Below are 21,210 nucleotides of genomic sequence, written 5' to 3' on the forward strand. Positions count from 1 at the left end.
AACTAAGCAAAGCTTGTACTATGGGTACTAGACAACGGATATAAACATACTTAAATACTTTTTTTTTTGTAAATACATACTTATTATACATAGAAAACACCATAACACCAATAACAAGATGGGCGTAGAGGTCATTGTGTTAGTTTATATTAGCCATTTGAGGGTTAGAACAGTACAGAGGTACAAAGTAGTATATGTTTAGGTCCCCCAGCGCCAGCCAAGCCATTGCGTTCATACATCCCGGGCAGCGGGTCCGAACGATGTTTTCCGTTCGCCGCGGAGTGCCCGCGGGGCCCCGACCAACTCTACACCATCCCTGGTAACCTAGACCTCCTCCTACCAACTTTCTTTCGCTTTCGAATTACTTTGCTTAACGCTTGCTATCTCAAACTCTTAATGTTGTGCTAACGCACGTTTATTTTACTAAGGGAATGATTCATTCTACTTATCCTGGAACTTTCGGGCGTTGTTCCTTTCGACGGCACATTTGTCTTATCACGACCGATAGTATCCACGCTCGATAATAACACCGTTTCCTACACGTTTTATATTAAAATGCATATAACACAGCGAAAATTCGATGCAGGTATTGTATAAGAAAGTCACGCAATTGATTTTGTAGTACCTATTTAATCGATTTGGTGATTATGAGATTTATGGTCTGCATGCTTTGTCTATTTATCTAATGGTGTAGCTTTTATTGACATCTTTTGTAAAGTTGAATTGTGATAGTTTTAAATATGAACTGGTGGTTCGGTTGGTTGTTAAGGATCGAATGGTGGTACAGGGCACGCCGGCGAGGGCTACATGTCGTCGCCGGAGCGCGGCGGGCCGCGCGCGCCCTACGAGGACCCGTACTACACCCAATACCTGGGCCCGGCTGCCGTCAGGCCCAACATCACGCCCATCATCGACGAGGAAGCTGGGTGCGTAAAACTTTTTATTTTAAAGCTGCAAAGCAAAAATTCCAGTTCAATACTTAGGTCAACTGATAGACAGTGTGACAGGCTGATGTTTCTTACGTTTTTAAAAATTTAATTACAAGAAATGAAGAACATTCCTTATTTTCTTCTTTCAGGGATGGGATCATAGATGATGCCTATCAAATGTACGGAGTCAACCCCATCACCACCGCTCCGAGGCCGATGCCTCGTCCGCCATACGACGCCAGGTAACTCGCAAAGAAACTTCAAACTTGTTTGCGTTTGAACGTTTCTTTAATCAATGCAGTTAAATCTTACAGCTGGCAGACTTTACAGTTAAAGACGTTACTTTTTAACAGTCAGCTGAAAGGTATAGCCAATATACTTCGTCTGAGCTGAGCTATATTGTGGCCACAATAAACCTGATAGGCAGAACAAACCATTTTTAAAACCAATATCTGGTAATAAATTCTGAAAACAATCTGTTTCTGACTTATTTGATTACTAAGCTAATGCGAAATGTTGCCTGCAGCGAAGTCTATCATTGGTCACTGCTTCAGAAAAACGATTTAAATGATTTAGCTCAGTGGCCGATGATTGTTCACCAACTTTGATTAGACTTAGCATGCGGTGTTCTAGGCTGACCACACAAGTTGATGATATGCAACGCCTCCGCGTTGAAAAGATGGAGCGGCAGCTTGCCAATTTGACGGGCCTGGTGCAGAAGGCACTGCAGGTGCCAGGCCCCGCCGCCCCGCCGGCCGCTGCGCCGCGCCAAGACTTCCCCGCCACCTTCTCAGCTCGACCACCAACCACTGGTACGTACCATTCCCCACAGCCCGCCAAGGCAGCCTCCCGATGATTAACTAACCAGGCCAATTACCTCCCGATACTCCCATAACTAGATTCACGGTGTTGATGTCACCCCGATGCCATCTACGGCCCGGATTTTCGACAAGGGTATGTGTTGTCACGAAAAAAATACGTCATTCAATGTTGTGTTGTTATGTTGAACAAAATTGTGTTTTTCATTTTAACGATGTCAATCATATGCCTATATTTGCCCTTAAAGGTTTAATTATACAAAAATGTTAATGAATGCGTTATCTTACGTTATGAAAGCAACGTCACATCGCATTCCATTGAACTAATGCGATTCGCATTACAACAGATTTACGAGTGGTTAACCTACTACTCAAAAATTGCTAAACACATGCATATACTTATTGTAATACACATTAATGACTGTTAATAAGTAATGTGTGGTGGATAGTCGAACTAATCATATTTTCAGTCTGAAACATCAATTACGCGACGGGTAATTCGAGTATAACATGAATTGTTACGATTTCGCAAGTTTATTACTTGTATTTCGTAAAACTGTTTGGTACAGTCTTGGTTCTGGAGATCGGGCAGTAGATGCATCAGCGGTATAACATAATTATAGTCATAAATAAAATAAAATAAAATTAAATGGAAAAATTTTTTAAGGAATGCATTAAATTCGACGGTTCAACCAATTGGCTTAAATAATCACCTTGTCCTCCTGCTGGCTTGTATGGAAGGCTTGATTCGTTAATGTCGCTGCCTTTTCCACTCAGATGCCGCGAGATTTGCCAGCAACGAGAGACCCCCTAAATTAGGGAGAGATAAATTTCGTAAGTTAAAATTGGATCGCGGCCGATTTTGCGATAATGCATTGCTAATGTCCAAAGCTGCTTATAGGAGACTTACTGAGCCATATGTTCCGAGTGCTACGTGTCAAATGTGAAGAGGGCTTGGAATGGTTTTAGTTAAGTAAACAAAGACTACTGTGATATATCTCAAAATGAATGTGCGTGATGAGGCACTTGAAAACTCTTTGCAGTTTATCTGTACAGTGGCACGAAACCGCAAATTGTTTTCCGCTGCATTCTATTAACGAGCAACTGATGTACCTGTTAGGAGCTTCCGTGCGTTGTGGTGTGCCGTGAAAGCGGCACTTTCACTCTGCCGCCCAGCCGCTGCAGCGAAGCGCTGCAACGCTACCTAGATGGACACGAGTACGCGACATTCGCAATGCATTCCGCCGACTCCATCCATTATCATGCCAATGCTTGCTTGCTGAATCGAGTGATTTTTTTCTTATTTTTCAGCTTTATTACAGCAGAATAGGTTTTGAGTCTGTTTTATCATGATCTGTAATTACCGAGTCATTCCATCCTTTCTGAGATTCATAATACACATACGCGCAAATCAATTGTAAAAATTGCTATTCGATTGTTGAAGTTCATTTAGGAGTCATTAGGCCAGTTTGAAGGCTTTGTACCTATAGTCTGCCATCGCTGAAATATCAGAGTAGTGTGAGAATGATCATCTTCCAACATTTGGTTCGTCATTACGACATCAATAGATTACAATATTTCTGTTGAAACAAGCAAGTATTTATTTAAATAGTAATGTTGATTGCGCTAGTAAGCCACCCAAACCACGATACTTCTTTTTGCTCTTCTTGAGCCTGTCTTTTTTAAGAACCTGACACCCTGGAGCGTTGGTCATTACTGCAAGTTTATATTAGCACTAATGTCCTGAATTAACACAATTCGTTTAATGGCTTGATGCTGAAAACTTAAATATCCTGTCTCTTTCGAGCACCAAATGAATAATCATTTATCTTTGTTTGTTCATGGTCTTGTTTAACTATTTCCCACGACCCTATTCCAAAATTTTCAAGTTACTACACCAGATGCAACTTCTTATTCACAAGTCTGAATTCCAATACCTATTTTGTGCACCTATTTTTATTACACGGCACTTTAGCCACATACCTACCTTTCGGTCGAATCAAATGTTATTTTGTGATAGTTTACGTAAAGATATCGTGACGTCTCGTAGGGTGACGGCACCAGTAATGGACATGGCACCAATTATGGACATTTTTTTCGTTGATCGAATTTATTAAGCAACTGTCGCAACATTTTGAACTGGCAACACTAAAATCACAATCAATAGATGTTTGGGCTATCATTTTGACACACGTCACCAAAATCGGCCACTTTGTTTTAAGACAGCTGCGAAGTGAAATCTCGTTGCGCGCGGTGGTAATGAAAATCCGTTTTTACTATTGAAATCGTTAAGGAAGTGAGTACATATTTGTGCTTGGTGCTATCTTGTGTTGTGTTATAATGAGATTTGATGTTATTTTTACTGAATAATAATAAATAGCAAGTAAATTGAGCTAAGTTAAAAATGTCTTATCACAGCCATAAGTTTTTTCTGGGGTTTGTTCATTACTGGATTCGATATTTTATGAAATTCAGTAATGGACAAGTGTCCATGCTTAAGTTTTTAATTGGTTTTTTAGTTTATTGTATTAAATTATTTAATTTGATGCACTAAACATTTGGGTTGAGTTGATTTTGTAATTGCTCTTTATTTTCCAATGTTGGACGATGTCCATAACTGGGTATTTTTAGTTGTCCATAATTGGGTTCTTTGTTTTGTCTTAGATGGCACCAAAACAAAATTACATCCCCAAACAAATGGGGAGAGCATTGGATGCTGTAAGGATGGGGGAAAAGATAAGCATGGCTGCCCTCCGGTTTGATGTTCCTCGAATAACCTGGGTTACCTCCGCCATATCGAATAACAAATGATCGAAAGTAAAAATGTCCAACACGTTTCATCGAAAACTCAAAACATCGAACGATTAAAATATAGAATTTACAAAATGATCGAAATAATCTTCAAAAGATCTAAGGATTAAATTATCGAAAATCGATCTAATTGTATAGTTTAATAGGAAGATGGAGGTAAGGGTTCCTTGTTGACTATGGTACCCTAGAAATATAAAAAAAGTTTTATTTATACAGGGTGTTAGGTAAATGGGTATATGAGCCGACACTAGCCCATGTTAACATGGGCATATAAATGGTATAGTGAAGTCAGAAAATTGATATCTTCATTTTAATTATTTAAATTTTCATACAAATCGGATGTTATAAAAATTATTTTGTATGAAAATTAAAAAAAAAATGATGTTATCAAATTTCTGACTTCGCCATACCATTTATTTATATGCCCATGTTAACATGGGCTAGTGTCGGCTCATATACCCATTTACCTAACACCCTGTATTCATCATAATAATATGACATTTAGTTTAAACTTCTTTACTGATTTTCGATATTTTAATTATTCGATATTTTGAACATTTGATCATTTGTAAATTCGATATTTTGATCGTTTAAAGTCGAGGGATGACGGGATGATGTTACCGAAGAAGGCATTCGCAAATGGTTCGATAAAATAACGAGATACATAGAAGTTATAGGTTTAAAAGATGTTTTAGATGAACCCAGCCGGATATTTAATACCGACGGAAGCGCATTTTATCACCAGATGGTTGATTGAAAGTCTGATACTTGAAAATCGAAGACTGATCAAGTTGAAAGTTCAAATAGCAGTAATAAAAGTTGATTTGTGACATCATTTGTTTCATTCATGTGTTCAATACAAAAGTGTCCATTAATGGATGTTCATAATTGGGTCCATGTCCATGACTGGGTGTCCATTACTGAATTTTTGATGTCCATCAATGGTGATTTCGTAAATTTCAATTTATAATTTTTTTATTAATTATCTATTAAGCATACAGGATTTTTGGTTTTGTTTAAATGTTCCTCATGTATTTAAGTGCCGAAAAAAAAAATCACCACTTTTGTATCGTCAAAAAACATCCCCTTTTTAAACGAAATTCGAATTTAGTGCGCTTAACATGTCCATGATTGGTTCCGTCACCCTAGTTTGTTTGCTATTTCATAGTTTGCAAACCCCGGGAGTGACTCAGTGGAGTGATTGACTATGAACATTTGTTATTTCAGAGAAGTCAGTGTCATTTGAGAAATCGGTATCATTTAGCGATGACCCACCTGACATGAACTCCCCCAAACAACATTCGCCACAGCATTCAGGTATGCATACAATTGAAACTTACCTATCAATCGAGATTAACGTTTGCAACCCTTGTGCCTGTATAAGTTATAGAATAGTTAACTGTAATGAATGAACATACTTATATTATGCATATATTTTAAATATAAGTTCTATGGTGATGGGTCTTGTATGTTAAATTTAATATGATAGTGTTAATAAATTGTTTATAAGTCGCTCGCGTATAGACCGTGTAACGATATGTTTCCTACACGAATATACAGAGCATAAATCAGAAATATCTAACATATATTAAGAACCAGTAAAGGTATCTTGTTATTTAATTGATCGATGTAATTAGTGTCTTGATACCCCCTTGAGATAGATTTAACGAATTCCTTATCATATGACGATTCCTGCAAGAAAATATTAATGAGTAAGAGCAACCGCTCGTCACGTTGATGCCGACAATGTTCACTCTTAGATAGTTAACTAACCTGAACATTCAAGTACATCCATAGTTCACCTTCGACATGAGTTTATTGATTTCGTTTCATGTTAAGTTGGCATTTTCATGTGATATAGAATAGTCATAACATCTTCCGAGGGTGAGCTGAACTAGCAAACGTTGGATCACCTCACTTTCGGAAAAAAGAGATCCTTTTTCAAAGTCTATCTATCTAGCCACTATCGTAGTTATTGCCATAACCATGATCATAATTCTTGTATTTGATTTCTTTCCGCTTACTTCTTTGCCATAACAAGCTGATACAAAACCAACCAAACCGGCAATCAAATCATCGACTTTGCCGCGGACCTCGTCGCAAGGTAACTGTTTGATATCAATTGATTTGGTCTTCTGTACATACTAAATGATGCTTACTAACTTAATAATACTGCAATCTATCTGGGTGTGTTAAATGCTTCGGGATATTCACTTCTTTGTTACAAGATATTAACATATTCTTAAGTACTGTAAATGCATTTTAACTTTGCACACTTGTGGGATATTATGGCTTTGAATCTTACATCTATGTGCATAAGAATTGTGAAATATGAATTTGAAACCGCTTACTTAGCCATTAAAATTAGCTGGATAAACTTAAGACCTTGATGGCTTAACCTTTGAATGGGTAGCATGTGTATTGATTAGATGAGGCGCTTACATGTGTTTGTTGGTCTTCAGAGCGCGACCGCCTGAAGCCCGCTCCTCCGCCGAAGCCGGCCGGCCTGGTGGGCCAGCAGCTGGCCCTCGTGTCTCCCAGGACGTACACCATCAACGTTACTCCTGATTTCTTCAACCAGCTCCGCGTTCTGCAGAAGCAGAGCCGGGACCTGAGGATCGAGGTAATACTGTAGATCTCGCGAATATGTCCATTGACTGCTTCGGGCGAACTGTCTTTGCTGATTGCACTCGCGAGTTCCCGAGCTTTAATCAATTTAAAATGTTCGTACACAGCTATAAGTGTGATTTGATTCGCAGACACGAAATTTGCGTCGGTCAACGCTGACCCATGCCATCCAGATGCGCCAGCTGATGGCTGAAACCATCGTGAAGATTGGTGCCATTGCTGCTAGTTTCTGCGAGCAGGACCCTGACTCGGTACGTATAAAGATCATTTTCGTACAATATTTCAGTTTGTTTTCGAGACTAATTTGTTGATATCATTTCAGCAACTGACCCGCGAGGAAGAGATCTACCGCCAAGACATGCTTCTGCTCGAGAACGACTTGTACGAGCTGGAAGCTACGGTGGAGCGTCTGCGCGGGCAGGCTGCTAACAGGTAATTATTGAATCTTAAAGGTTAAGATACCCGTGTGATTTCGCCAGAATAGAATAAAAGCACCCCTTCTCTTCTCAAAGACGTCGTTTCAAGAATTATGCTACAATCAGTCCTCCTTAACCCATCATGCTAGCGTGAAGAGTGGCTAAATTTTCCACTAGCCTCTGGTAATTGGAGAGGATCGTTTTTCTAGTTTCATTAAGGATACTTTCTAACGCTTCTAACAGTTTTAAAAGCGGCACTCCAAATCTTATACATTTGGTGCGTTGGTGTTCTAGGGAGACCCGCGTGAACATGGCGGACATCGAGCGCATCGCTATGGTGCTCTCCAAGAGCAGCAAGACGGTGGCCGACTGGAAGCTGAAGTTCCCCATCCTACAGGAGACCATGAAGGTCAAGCTCGCCGCTGAGATGGAGAAGGTAAATATTTTTTAAATAGCTATAGGTTAAGTAGTCGTATTATGTCATGCCGTGTGGGGACGGCCATAAAGAATACTCTTCCCCACCGCAAACAGGAGGCGTGTCGTAAGAGGCGACAAAATCCCTGCAGCACCGGACGGGCAGCAGCGTCTGCGTGCGAAACCTTATAAAAAACTGCGATCGCCAACCCGCCTGCCAAGCGTGGCGATTAAGGCAAATCCCCCCCATGGAGAGGAAATCCTTGGCCTTTGTCCAGCAGTGGACGACTTTCGGCTGATACGACGACGACGATTATGTCAATGTCAGTCCTCCCGGCACTGGACTGACATTGACATAATACGACGCGACAGCATATAAATCTGAAGGAGATTTGAAGCGTGTTTGAAGTCTTTCTAACGTTTGACGTTAAAAAACACCCTCCCGTGCCGCTCCCATACCACAAGCACTGAAGACTGAGTTAAACTGTACCTGTAGTATGAGTAGTGCTAGTTTGTCCGTTCGTTCGTTTCAGCCAAAAGACGTCCACTGCTAGACATAGGCCTAGGAGCTGATGCTAGTAACCGTCATTAGTTCATGAGTTGATAATTTCTAGGCACATTATATGACGCTGTATTAAACCAAGGATATCTGTCTTCATATCAGAGAAACTTTATGATAAGGTGCTTCTATGTTCTTCCTTGTATATTTATCTAAACACTGTCATCATGGACACTTGGACAGTGCTATTTCGCAACAAAATAGTCTGATATACTACCTGCTGAACCTTCCAGGTGGTCCGCAAAGAGAAGATGCTGGAGGAAGAACCAGAGCGCCTGGAGCTGGCTCTGCGTCGCTGCAAGAAGCTGACCGGAACCCTGGTCACTCTAAAGAGGTATTTACTTATATTTTATCACCCTAGGTCACTTTTAAGAGGTATATACTTATATTTTATCACCCCAGGTCACTTTGAAGAAGGATATACGTATATTTTATCACCCTAGGTCACTTTGAAGAGGTATTTACTTATATTTTATCATCCTAGGTCACTCTGAAGAGGTATTTACTTATATTTTATCACCCTAGGTTACTTTGAAGAGGTATATACTTATATTTTATCACCCTAGGTCACTTTGAAGAGGTATATACTTATATTTTATCACCCTGGGTCACTTTGAAGAGGTATTTACTCATATTTTATCACCCTAGGTCACTTCGAAAAGTTTGGATAATATTTCCCGTCTTTGCAACATATTTCTTTACTACTCCACCCCTATTAGCTGTAGAGTGATGCTGTATAGCCTAAAGCCTTCCTCAATAAATGGATACAAAAATAATTTATCAAATCGGACCAGTAGTTCCTGAGATTAGCGCGTTCAAGCAAAGAAACAAACTCTTCAGCTTTACTCTTTAGCTTTTTTATTATTAGCATTGATATCACCTTTGGTCTCTCTGAAGAGGTAATACTTATTTATATCATCTTTGGTAACTGAAGAGGTATTTCCTTACAACTTTATCACCGGAACAGTAACGAGGTTACGGCTGTTTAGAAACTTGTTAAATGGACCAGTTCGTCCAGTTACCTTAACCTGTTTTGTGTAAAAATAAAATTTTATGTTATGACGCTTCCGAATTGATTTCCCTTTTTTTAGTCATTAAACAAACATACTCCTTTATTTTAGATAATTTAATGTCTTTGAAATGGATGTAGGTTTAAAGTCATTTTGAAATAAATGTTTTCCATAAGTGACAGTTACTTTGTTAGCTCATATAGGGTCCTTATAGCTTTAAAGGTACTTACTACCTTCTGCCTGCAGCTTGACTCGCCTAGATTTTGGTCGATAAAAAAGACATTGATTGGGTGCCTGTCCCCATAGAGTTTTCATAAAAAATAATGTGCCGCATGTCCAAATTATACCAGAGCGTATTCAGGATTCACCGACTTAGAGGTTTAGGCATGAAATCGTAAAGCGGGTTTTCCACCGCAAGCGAATCGAGCCAATTTATGATTTCGTTTACTTCGCAATACAAAGATGCATACATCTGTTTCCACCAACAAAAATCCGAGCGTAAATGACAAAAAATTAGCTCGCTCATCAAATCAATACTCTTGAACTCTTTCTTGGTGGAAAAGCAATCCTATCTATCTATATTCTACACATATAAAAGCGAAAGATATAGACTGACTCACTCATCACGAAATCTCACAAACTACAAGTTCTAGGAGTCTCTTTCTTGCATGGGTTCCTTTTAGAACGTAGGTGCTCACTAAAACGGGAATTGCCAAAATTCAACCCTAAGGGGGTAAAACGGGATCCACTCGTTCGAAGTCGCAGGCGGCCGCTAGTATTATACAGTGTCCCAGAATGGGTAATTTTTTATTAAATATTTTTTAGGGATAGTATATTAGTAGAGCCCCCTAGCAGTTTGATTCACCCATTCTGGGACACCCTGTATACACGAAGACCGCTCCGCTAGAGAGACACCCTATTTTATTCCTCTGGCATTGAAAAACGGGCTTAATAGACTGACAGACAAACTAGCATGTATGCATTCGACTGGGCATGACGAGGGTATGCTTGGGCAGGCTGGCCTGCGTGCAAGAGCAGCGCCTGCCGATGGCCGACGGCCGCTCGTCCCCGGGCTCCTCCCAAAGCTCCACCACCTTCACCCCGGGGCCTTCATCCGACGAGTTCGCCTCCGATAGCACCTGCCAACTGCCGCAGGTCCATAACAAGGTAACAGACCTCATGATGTATCCCCCTCCCCCACATCCCCATTCTCCTCTTAACCCATCCTGATTACCCCCAACGCCGGTAACACACCTCCAATCATCCCAGCGTTCACTTCGACACGTAAGAGAAGTGAGTGCTGGGACTCGAATAAAAATGCATTGAAGTCGATTTCAATCGAATTGAATTCTTGACTTTGTGAGCTGGACTGACGTCATTCGAATCTATTGTGATTCGAATCCATTTCAGAAACCAATCCTTTGTCATGCCTTCGCGCGGCGGAGGTTTGCTGCCGACGTTAGGATCTGCCACACTGAATGCGGTCGGCGGTCAGGTCAGAATAATCATACATTAAGCGGGCTGCGTTTACTTTTACCTGACCGCGCACCACATCCAGTGTGACAAATCCTTATATTTCATTTTTGATACCACTAACAATGCAACGACTGCTACTTAGGGTCACATCGCGGTCAATTATTATCTGTCTTTAACTACCATAGAGAGAATATTTCTCTTCTCATATGTTTTGAATCCTATTTCACGTCATTCAAGCCCCGAATATAGTGACAAAACCTGTGGTGGCAACAATCAATCCATTTTCAGGCAAAGGGTTTGATCTATGCTAGAGTAGTTAGTACCTATGTATTCTAGAGTTGTTCTAATGAAAACAGCAGTCGATGGATTGTGCGTGTCATTATAAGAAGAAAAAGTTTTCAGTGACAAAAAAAAATGCAAAATAACTAAAACACATACCTACTAGGGAAACTATTTTCTTCTATTTAAACAACACTTGTAGAGATATAAGATGTATTTTACTGATCCCTTTATTTACAGAACGGTATCGCCGACATCTTCATTTAGAATTATTTATTGAATCGTGTTTACTATAATGTATTCACTTAACAATTGCAGGTTTGCCAAAGGTTTAAAATTTGCATTTTTTTCCATATACTTCGTTTGATTTGCGGAGTGTTTGTCTGTAGTATCCGTTCTATATGATTTGCGCCCCGACGCCCTCGTTTAGTAGAGCCCTCGAGTTACGACGCGTTCGTACGCTTCCCTTACACCTGTAAGCATGCGCCCCCTTTATTTTCATTCACCAGCATGAAACTGCATTAATTTGAAAGTAGACCTTATGAATTATTTTTGAAATCACCAATTCGATAGTGCCTTATTATAGTAGCGGCTTATTTTGACTCATTTGTCTTTTATTCAAGATTCTGTCCAACACTTCAGTGGACGTAATACATTGTAAGGAATGGTCCGGTTTGTATGTAGTATTGTCCTATGTATTCTGGATTGAACCACGAATTGGCATCAAAATTTTTGTGTACTCATGAAACGTCATTCGTTCCGTCAGTACATTACATTGTTTATAAAAACAAAATTGGCATACAAAAATTCTAAATTTTACCAGCGACTAACATCACACTCTGTCAGACAAGATACTGGCTTTGGCACGGTAAGTGGCACAAATGATTTTGGTTTATACATTAATTATTTAAAAATAAATTGCACTTATAACGATGCAATGTTTTTGAATTTGTAATGTTTAGAACAGGCACTGCACATCTGAGCACTTTTGTTATAATCTTGCCCGCATGAGAAGCAACGCCGAGCTAACAGAGGTAATATGCAGCCTCCAGGCCGGTTCCGAACTTCAAAGCCAGCGATTGAGGGTTCAAATCTCGCATGAGCCCAAGTAACAAACAGCACAAGCAATTCGTCCTTTATCTAGTTACCATAGTAAGTACACATTTTGCCATGTTTGAGACTAAGTAATAAATTAAAGTAAAAAAAAAAGACACAGTCCTTACAAGGAACAACGTAAGATGTAGTTTTTGATATCAAATAAAATATATTAATTTAACATAATAAGTATTACAAATGACAGAGTGTGATGAAAAGGAAACAGAATACAAATAAATTTGTAATTCTTTTGCACATATCCCTGCAACCAATGCACTATCCGTAAACGTTGCATTTTTAATCCTTGCTTTAGGAAAACAATGCCAATTTTAATGACAGTTGAAGCACCAACCAGTGATGTGAAACTTGAGTTAGGACCTGCCACTAGAACCTAATCCGATCATGTGGTCACTGTGAGTTTGTTTCTATAATAACAGTCGAGCGAAGCCCTTGTAAGCGTCCCCACTGTAACCACACCTAGTGACGTCACATACCATTTAGTCACTTCATTTCGAGTTGTAATGGATGCGTTCACAATAACATTTACAGTGAATTCAGATCATGCTTCCTAGTTGAAAAAAATTTAAACGTAATTTCGGAAAATTCACTTCACCTACTTTCCACAGTCGAAATTTTATTATCTGATAAGATAACGTATCACAAAGTCTGTAAAATTCTAGTAAATTGCAGAATTTACTCACGAAAAAACGTAATACTGGCCCCTACAATGAAAATACCTAGAAAAGGGGCTTGTTTTCCTTTACGATATTAGAACCTGTGGCCTAAGTTCACTGTTGGAGTTACTGCGAACGGGTCCTCTCTAATACTTTGCCATATTATCATGAATTATCAAATGAAGTGGCTATCCGATGAAGTTAAGGTTGTCAAGATGATTTCAAGAGGTGTATGATCCTTTTTAAATTTCAGTTATGCTATCTTCACCAGCCAGCATCTCCCGATATATTTATACTATTTGAGTTGTCATGGCAATCGATTAATTTGTTTTAACGATTTTCATGGTCTTCTTTCGTCAGTTCGCATGGAGACAGAGCCTAAACTTCAAGGAGGCTATCGTTATTAACGAGTAATAAATCTCTTCATAATATATCCATTATTATTATTATTCATAAATACGTTTATATATATATTTGTTTCAATTCAATATTTTATATCACATTTCTTATTTTCTTTCGGTATTACCATAATATCTTGTTTTTTGTGAATTAACACAGATTTTGCTATTTTTATGTAGGCATGTTGGTGCACTAACAAGTACATGATGCTTTAGCGATTCTGTAAAATATAAGCTTTATTCCATTGGAAATAAGTAAATGATTTATTAATTAAATTTAAGGATGTTTTTCTTACAGTTCAGACAGTATTGAAAAAATCGGTACGCATGCTTACATTCCAAGTTTTCCTGTATTAATGTAAAGTGGATCATGTCTGGGCATAGTCCATCGTACGATACGTCAAGTTTCCGAAACAGTTAACATTTCCCTTTATGGTACTGTAGGTACGTGTTGTTACGTACGTCTTCTAGAGTTTCATCAAATTTCATCTGAAATATTAATTGAGTAGCCAAAATAAACTGTTAAAGTATGGTATGCCATTAAGTTGAATTTAAGATAAAGCTTTTGAAAAGCATAATTATATCCAGTATTCATAGAATTATTGATGAATCATACGTACTACATTAACCATTGCGCATAACATAACTTTATAGTGTTGCATGACCAATTGATAGGTAATAGATTCAAGCAAATTTTAATTTTTATACTTAGTTACGATATTAGATTATAATGCCTAGACTGACAGTCATACAAGAACTTCGTCTAAAATGAGACAAAAATCATAATTATGCCATCTAATGTCATAAAAATGTCCACTAGTTTAATAAATTTTGGGAGGCTCAATGTACTGACCCGATTGTCGATCTTGTTTGAGGTGTCTTACTTTTCTTGCGTGTTCCTAAATTCTAGTTTTTTATTCTAGGCATTATGATTCTACGCTAATCATATTCACAAAGCTTGACCAGAAATATAAAATTATGTCACCGTAGTTTAGCAGTCAGAACAGTTACTAGCCCAGCAAGCGAAACTTGTGGGTTCATTGCCACCAGAGGCAATCGGTTTTTAAAAACATCATTTGTTTGCGTGTCGTCGTGATATTTTGTCTTTCTGGTCGGCTTTAGTTAACTAAATATTTTAAAATAATAATTACTTTGTTTCCGATTTATTTAATTTGAATTGTTAATGACTGCACGACATTTTCAGATGACTACGTCACTATAGAGTAGTTGGATCGACTAATGAGCATGGAGTTCGGAATAGTTGCTTTGTGATGGTTTGCATTTGCCTGTCTTTTTGTTGCAGCGCGTTCTCGATATCAGGAGGCACCCGCGCTAGACCTGGAATGAATGACATGCATTAAACCCCTACTTCGTTCTGGTATACTCAGTTTAATTTTTCCAGTGATGTCTACACCTCATCCGCTACCCCTTCGATGTCGATATCTATTTCTGCTCTATCGACTGCATATCACAACACGCACTATAATGTTCATACCATTTTTAATGAAGAATGATAAATATAACATCCCCCTAGATTTGCTATTTTATACCCACCCTCTTATTGGCTGTTCACGATAGGTATTAAACCGTTCGTAATCTAAGAAACGCATCAGGATATGCACAGGTAATTTCAGTTTTTATTAAAATTTTATACTTATCGCTTTCAAATACTTTTGACTTAGAACTTAACAGCACTCACATATTATTAACAACTGAAGTAAACTAGTCATATTTGCGATTCACTTGAGCTTTCATTAGATTAGTTATTTTGAAATTGTCACTCCGACGTTAGCTTCCTTTATTCAGTAGTCAGTTGTTAAAATTAATTATTTAAACTTAACACACTTAAATTTTTGACTAATGGCAAAATCATCACAATTGTTAAGAGATAATATTTCTATTATATTTTATGCATTATATCCATCACAAAATTTGAATTGGTTATATTTACATTTTTCACATCACATCGATCAAGCGCTCCTCGTTGTTCAACATGTTTGTTCATCTCCTTCGCCTGTCGCCCTGTCCGAGCTACATCGGCCCGCTCACCCGCGTCATAGGCCGCTCCAATTCACTTTTGTTTGTTTCTGTCGTGGAACTCTTTGCGGGCAGTGTTGTATGTAGACACCTATATTTATGATTGTTATTGTCATTATAGTAATATTTTTTTGCTTATGGTCATGCCTACCAATATTCCACCGCAGAAATAAATTGCCTTTGATCTATTTTTTTGATTTTTGAATGATTGTGATCGCATCGAGACATTTAGTTATATGAATCATTGTGATAAGTGTTTACGGATTCTTTTAATTGAATGTGTGTCATAAATGTTTTTTATATGTGTTTTCATTATCCAAAAAATGCATTTACAAATTCCCGTTGCACAACAAACACATCGTTTGTACAATAAAGACGATCCACAAAAGATCGGGCGGAATTTGTAACTGCGTTTTGATTATGCATTCCCGGGCACAGCTAGAAGTTGAAATGGTGCGCAGGGTCCCGTCGGGTGCAACGGGCGAGGCTCGGGCCGAGACGTGCGGCCGGAGAACGCCCTCGACGCTCTACTAGACGAGCTGCAGACGTTCGCCAAGCCGGGCGAGCGCGCGCGCGGCGACGGGCCGCTGCGGCGCCTGCACTCGTACCCGAGCGGCAGCGACACCGACGCGTCGCCGCCCGTGCGCGCGCGCGGCCAGCACGCGCCCAAGCCGCCCGTGCCCGAGCGCCACCCCGAGCTGCTGGCGCTGGCCGCGCGCCGCCCGCCCCCGCCCCCGCCGCGCACCTCCTCGCGCTCGCCGCTCGCCTCGCCGCCCTCCCCCGCCTCGCCCGCCTCCCCCCAGCGCTCCGACTCCGCCAACTCCGAGCCCGACGACAAGTCCGCCTGCCGCCAGGCGCTGCTCGAGCACCGCCACCAGGAGCTGCTGAAGAAGCAGAAGGCGCTGCAGGAGCAGTACGCCCGCCTGCAGATGATCCAGCGCAGCGGGCCCGCGCTGCCGCCGGCCGCGCAGCCCGACCTCAAGAAGACGGGCAGCGAGTCCAACCTGCTCACCAAGATGAGCCTCAACCTGGCGGCCGCCGCCACCTCGGGCAGCATGACGCACCTGGCCGGCGACTGCGAGCGCGCCAAGGACCCGCTGCTGGCGGACAAGCCCACGCTGGGCCCCAAGCCGGTGGAATCGGTCGCCACTACCAATAAAGTTTACGAGACTGACATACTGTGACCTAGTTACCGCTTTATGGCATCCGTATTAGTTCTAGTTTCATTCGCGATAACGAAACGAGTAGATGCGATAGCCACACCTAAATACCCCCCCAAAAGTCACGCTTCATAGTATAGGCTTTGTCTTTTCTGTTTATCTCATTTTTCCGCGTTAGCTGATCCAAAATCCTCAACACTAATAATTGACCGTTTAAAAATGATGAAATATGGACCGCCGATTACATATTTTCAATATAATAATATAGTACTGTTGCAAAGAACAAAAAAAAATCCAAAAAAATCGATAAATGTTTAGCACTTCAGATGTCAATATTGGCATAATGTCGTAAGTCTGTAATCTACTTTAATTAGAAAATTTTGAAAGATTTTAAGCCATTTCGGCTTTTATTTCACCATCAGTCCCGTTTTGTACATAGGTAACATTTGTTGTAACCTAGCTCCTTTTCTATAATTATACTATCGAGTAACCTATAATCTAAGCATTTTCTTAAATTAAGTGCCAAACTATTTCCGATGTCCTCTTCAAAAGTGAAACTTTAAGCAACGACTTCTCGCCCCTGCGCCAGCGCCGCCGCGGGCTTATTCTCTTAAGTTCAACTTCAACAAATTTACTTTCTGTACAACGAAAATTAAGTTGTATAACTATAAAAAAGTACTAGCAAAATTCTTCTATAGTCATTGAGTTATAATGTACGAGTAATATTACTTCAATGTCTATAGTAAACTATTTAATATTTTTGACGGCTCGTTTTATGAATATTTAATCATTACTCGACTGTGATACGAAGTTACCTAATTAAAATGCGTAAGAATTGAATTCATTTTTTAACTCTACTATTTATATTTTAGTGCCCTTCCCCATATAAGTTCGTCATCAACTGTGTTTATTTTTATTACGAATTATGTCAATTTGACATAATATAAAAAAATACTTAGTTGTAAAATTAAATGTTGTGGCATCAATCTGTACTCGCGCATGAAAACCGTCATAAATATTAGCATAGTTAAAATCGATCATTAAAAAATTATAAATGTGGATTATGTGGACAAATTGATGAAATCGAGTGATATTATATATGAAATTATTCATTAAAATATCCTTATTTTTAGACTCGAAATATATCTGCATTAGAGCGTGTATAATAGAGTCTAGTATAAAGAAAATCCCTAGTAAGTATAAAGAAAAAAAGTAAATGTTTGCGCTTTTTCATGTTTGTTGCAAGTGACACGTAAAATTTATCATTATGCACAAATATTTCCAGCACATTAGATTATATTATTTGTGAGAGTTTATGAAAAGTTTTAATAACAGAGATAACAACTTCTATTGAGTTATCGAGCTTTTTCATGCTTGTACCTACTCTGTGCTCAGAATGTAACAAAAATATATTTTCACACGACTTAAGTTACACTACCATTTATCTTTATTGTTGTACTCTATGCTGCTACCATAGTAACTGTAAGGAATTGTGACTATTATTTTTGACATTCCTCTATCTATTATTCAGTTGCCGATGTGTCCCCCAAGTGGATAATAATTATATGTATAAGTATACGTTTATTTTTATTTAACCACGTTTATAATGCATACTGTAATTTTAGTTCACACACATCTATACGAAAGTACCTACTTATATACATAGGTAAGATACAGTAAGATATCATGTAACTAAGATCCGATGTGTGTGTTTTTTTTAAAGTTGTTAACGACTTGAGTACATTTTATTTAATTAACATTGTACTTAATGTTTCCTTCAAATGTATATTTTGCCATCAATTAATGTATATTTATTGAAATAAGTTTATACAAATGCATTGATAAGGTCGATATTGCGAAACCGGACATGTTCATTTTATTATTATTTAAAAAAGTGCCAAAATTAAAAAAAAAGATTTGTTTTACATTAAGTAAAATGATAATGTTTGTGATGATTTTAATGTTTGTATTATTATTTATAATATACATAAATATCGTTGTTACTTAATTGTTTTGAAAAGGATGGCTCGGCGAGCAGTATGAGCAGAGATTTTCACCATTTTAGATTTACTTATAAAAAAAACTATTCAAACTCGAAAGCAAATATTTTTAAATTATCTTTATGCCATACAGACCTGGTTCTGATAAGGATCAAAGGACTGTCAGACCAACTGGGGTTAGAGCACCAGAAATGTCAGCTTGATTATAATAATTATATTTTATTTTAATAGACAATAAGACGAAATTGTATTATATGGCTGGCCGCTATAAATTATTCAATCATCTTTAGTTTATTTTATTTTATTTTGAATTTTTTTTTGTTTTTGTAGTGGCCAGTACATCAACATTTCTAGAACTCTAGTCTTATATGGTATAGGACTAAAAGGTCGTGCCTGTTTGTCTGATATTCTTTTGATGCCTACCACAACCGAAAGGCTGTCTGGTGATTTGTTAAATTGCTCCGTATGATAATTTCTGCTCTTTTTATCCAAATTCGCAGCTGCAGAATAAAAAAGCACTTAAAGTACCTGCTCTTACAGCTCCGTCTCCAAAATCCATGTATTACAGAGTAATCATTTTAGCTTAAAGCTTTTAATAGTTATGTTGTATTTTATTAAATGTTAAGTTAATACTATTGTAATTCTTATTTAGTTGTAATAGTTCATGTTAATTGTATAGTTATAAAACAGAAATAGCTTCAGAATATTTTAATTGTAAAATTAAATATAATAAATATATACACGTGAAGTTAATTGGTATATTATTTTAATCGGTTTTCCCTTGCTTATAATTAGATAGGAAATCAAAACTAGGAAGTAAATTATATTATTCAAGTTTTATTTAAAATATTAATCTTTAACTTATTATTATAATTATTATGACTGAATCTATACCGGGTATGCATTTCAGCGACTCTGGTCTGCATACTCAAACTTATAAATATGTATGACGAAGTCATGTAGGTAATAATGATAATTATAGGTAATTATTAACTGCAGTCTCATTGCACTTTGGTTCACTGGCGACGACGATGTGTTAGGCTTCCGACGTGTACACCTGAAACCAAAATCATCATTTTATTCATTCATTCGATGAAGATTGCGGTTTAAAGTAAAATAGGGCTCAAAACTAAGTAAGTTGGTAAGTGTCTTTTTTTCACAGATTTAATGTTTTCAGAAGTAGGTATATGACCAGTGTTGGGAAACGATAGGTGGACCAACCTTTTTTGATATATTGTCTATGCTTTTATTCTTTTTGATACCTTTTGTTTTTTAAGTTTGAGTTTATGTTTATGATAACCATCTGGGCATTTTAAGCAAGATTATCTATATAATTTAACCAAGGTTTTCGTTATTTATGCCCGCCCGAGCGGGTGTCCACCACAACCAGACTTAAAAGTTTATCTCATAAAACTAGTCAATATTAGTAGAGAGTAGTTTCTAGAATCTTCTAACCTTCTTCTTGATCTTCAAGTTCTTGTTCTCCATGTAGTCCTGCAGCGCGAGGTAGATGAACCTGTACTGCTGTTTGTTCTGCACCATCCCGCTACGCTGCGCGCGCGCCAGTCGCACCGCGTCGTGCACGTCGATGTCGCAGTTGAAACCTGGAAAACAACTTGTTGCAGCTTGCTGGGACTTGGCCATGAAGTTCTCTGCCAGCGTATTTAATGGGAAAAGCAATTGCGCAGCCTCGTACTGAGTATCGATAATCGAATACCTAGTACGTACAACACTAATCCGCCAATAGGCCAACGATTCGGCATCGGACTGCCGATTTAAGATTCAATGAACACTAGTCTAGTTCAGACCAGCAGCGCTTAGACAAGTTTTAAAACGTGACGGCTGTAATTCCGAAATCGCTTGGCACTTTTTAAGTTAGGGGCCGAACCAAATAGGTAAGCAGTGTGCTTACCTACCATGAGTTTACGTTAGGTGTGTTCGCTAGCGAGTACGTAAAAAAAATCTATGAAGATTTTATTTCTTGAAAGTAGCCGCTAGGGGCGCTTCACAATATGTCATACATTTAATGTCAATTTTTTACGCAGTCGCTAGCGAGCACACCTAACGTATAGGTACTCATGGTAAGCACACTGGTAGGTAATTTACTTCTTGCTCCGTGAAGCGATTTCTAAATGAAAACTGTCAAGGGGGCAGGTCATATAATTTGCTCTATAAAAACAGTTCGCATAATGCCTACATTTCGCAATAGCGGATAGCCAGGCATAAAAAAATAAGATTCGCAAGCAAAATAAAAAAAAAAACAAAAATACCTATTACATAAGCTAGAACTAGAATTATACATTAGACATCTTTTAATTACTAGCAATATCTTACCAGAGGTCTTAATTTTGTCGATCAACATATCCAAGACTATGAAGGTGCCTGTTCTGCCCACACCCGCTGAACAGTGCACGCATAATATATTCTGAAAATAGAAACAAAATTTTTATTCATATGACCTGATTGAAATTAAATTGACCTGACTGAATTGAATGAAAATAGAAAC

At 38.5% G+C, this 21,210-nt stretch overlaps 2 protein-coding genes and 1 long non-coding RNA gene across 5 annotated transcripts in view; 2 read left to right on the forward strand and 1 right to left on the reverse strand.

Annotated features, from left to right (window-relative positions):
• LOC114361335 (coiled-coil domain-containing protein AGAP005037) overlaps positions 1-17,898 on the forward strand; it is a 67,158-nt gene extending 49,260 nt beyond the window's left edge. The window contains exons 4-16 of one of the 3 annotated variants that reach the window (XM_028316331.1): positions 203-319; positions 770-926; positions 1,079-1,171; positions 1,563-1,741; positions 2,525-2,581; positions 5,786-5,875; positions 7,021-7,181; positions 7,318-7,437; positions 7,509-7,618; positions 7,897-8,038; positions 8,809-8,909; positions 10,602-10,752; positions 16,006-17,898. In XM_028316331.1, the coding sequence (XP_028172132.1) occupies positions 203-319; positions 770-926; positions 1,079-1,171; positions 1,563-1,741; positions 2,525-2,581; positions 5,786-5,875; positions 7,021-7,181; positions 7,318-7,437; positions 7,509-7,618; positions 7,897-8,038; positions 8,809-8,909; positions 10,602-10,752; positions 16,006-16,728 (2,201 nt within the window). In that variant the 3' untranslated portion in view covers positions 16,729-17,898. Of the gene's footprint in view, positions 1-202; positions 320-769; positions 927-1,078; positions 1,172-1,562; positions 1,742-2,524; positions 2,582-5,785; positions 5,876-6,599; positions 6,663-7,020; positions 7,182-7,317; positions 7,438-7,508; positions 7,619-7,896; positions 8,039-8,808; positions 8,910-10,601; positions 10,753-16,005 lie in introns of all 3 variants that reach the window. The other 2 variants (XM_028316332.1, XM_028316333.1) reach the window with 2 other exon arrangements.
• LOC114361339 (uncharacterized) lies at positions 2,591-4,572 on the forward strand. Its single transcript, XR_003656585.1, has 2 exons — positions 2,591-4,043; positions 4,412-4,572. It is a non-coding gene; the product is annotated as an uncharacterized LOC114361339 (long non-coding RNA).
• Positions 17,899-19,167: 1,269 nt separating the features above from the next.
• Positions 19,168-21,210, reverse strand: part of LOC114361338 (tyrosine-protein phosphatase corkscrew) — a 30,655-nt gene continuing 28,612 nt past the window's right edge. Inside the window, exons 10-12 of the mRNA XM_028316336.1 lie at positions 21,039-21,129; positions 20,160-20,308; positions 19,168-19,761 (exon numbers count right to left, since the gene is read on the reverse strand). Of these exons, the coding sequence (XP_028172137.1) occupies positions 19,741-19,761; positions 20,160-20,308; positions 21,039-21,129 (261 nt within the window). The 3' untranslated portion in view covers positions 19,168-19,740. The remainder of the gene's footprint in view (positions 19,762-20,159; positions 20,309-21,038; positions 21,130-21,210) is intronic.

Source organism: Ostrinia furnacalis, unplaced genomic scaffold (genome assembly GCF_004193835.3).
Source record: "Ostrinia furnacalis isolate ACB-3 unplaced genomic scaffold, ASM419383v2 OfSCF5588, whole genome shotgun sequence".
Taxonomy (NCBI): domain Eukaryota; kingdom Metazoa; phylum Arthropoda; class Insecta; order Lepidoptera; family Crambidae; genus Ostrinia; species Ostrinia furnacalis.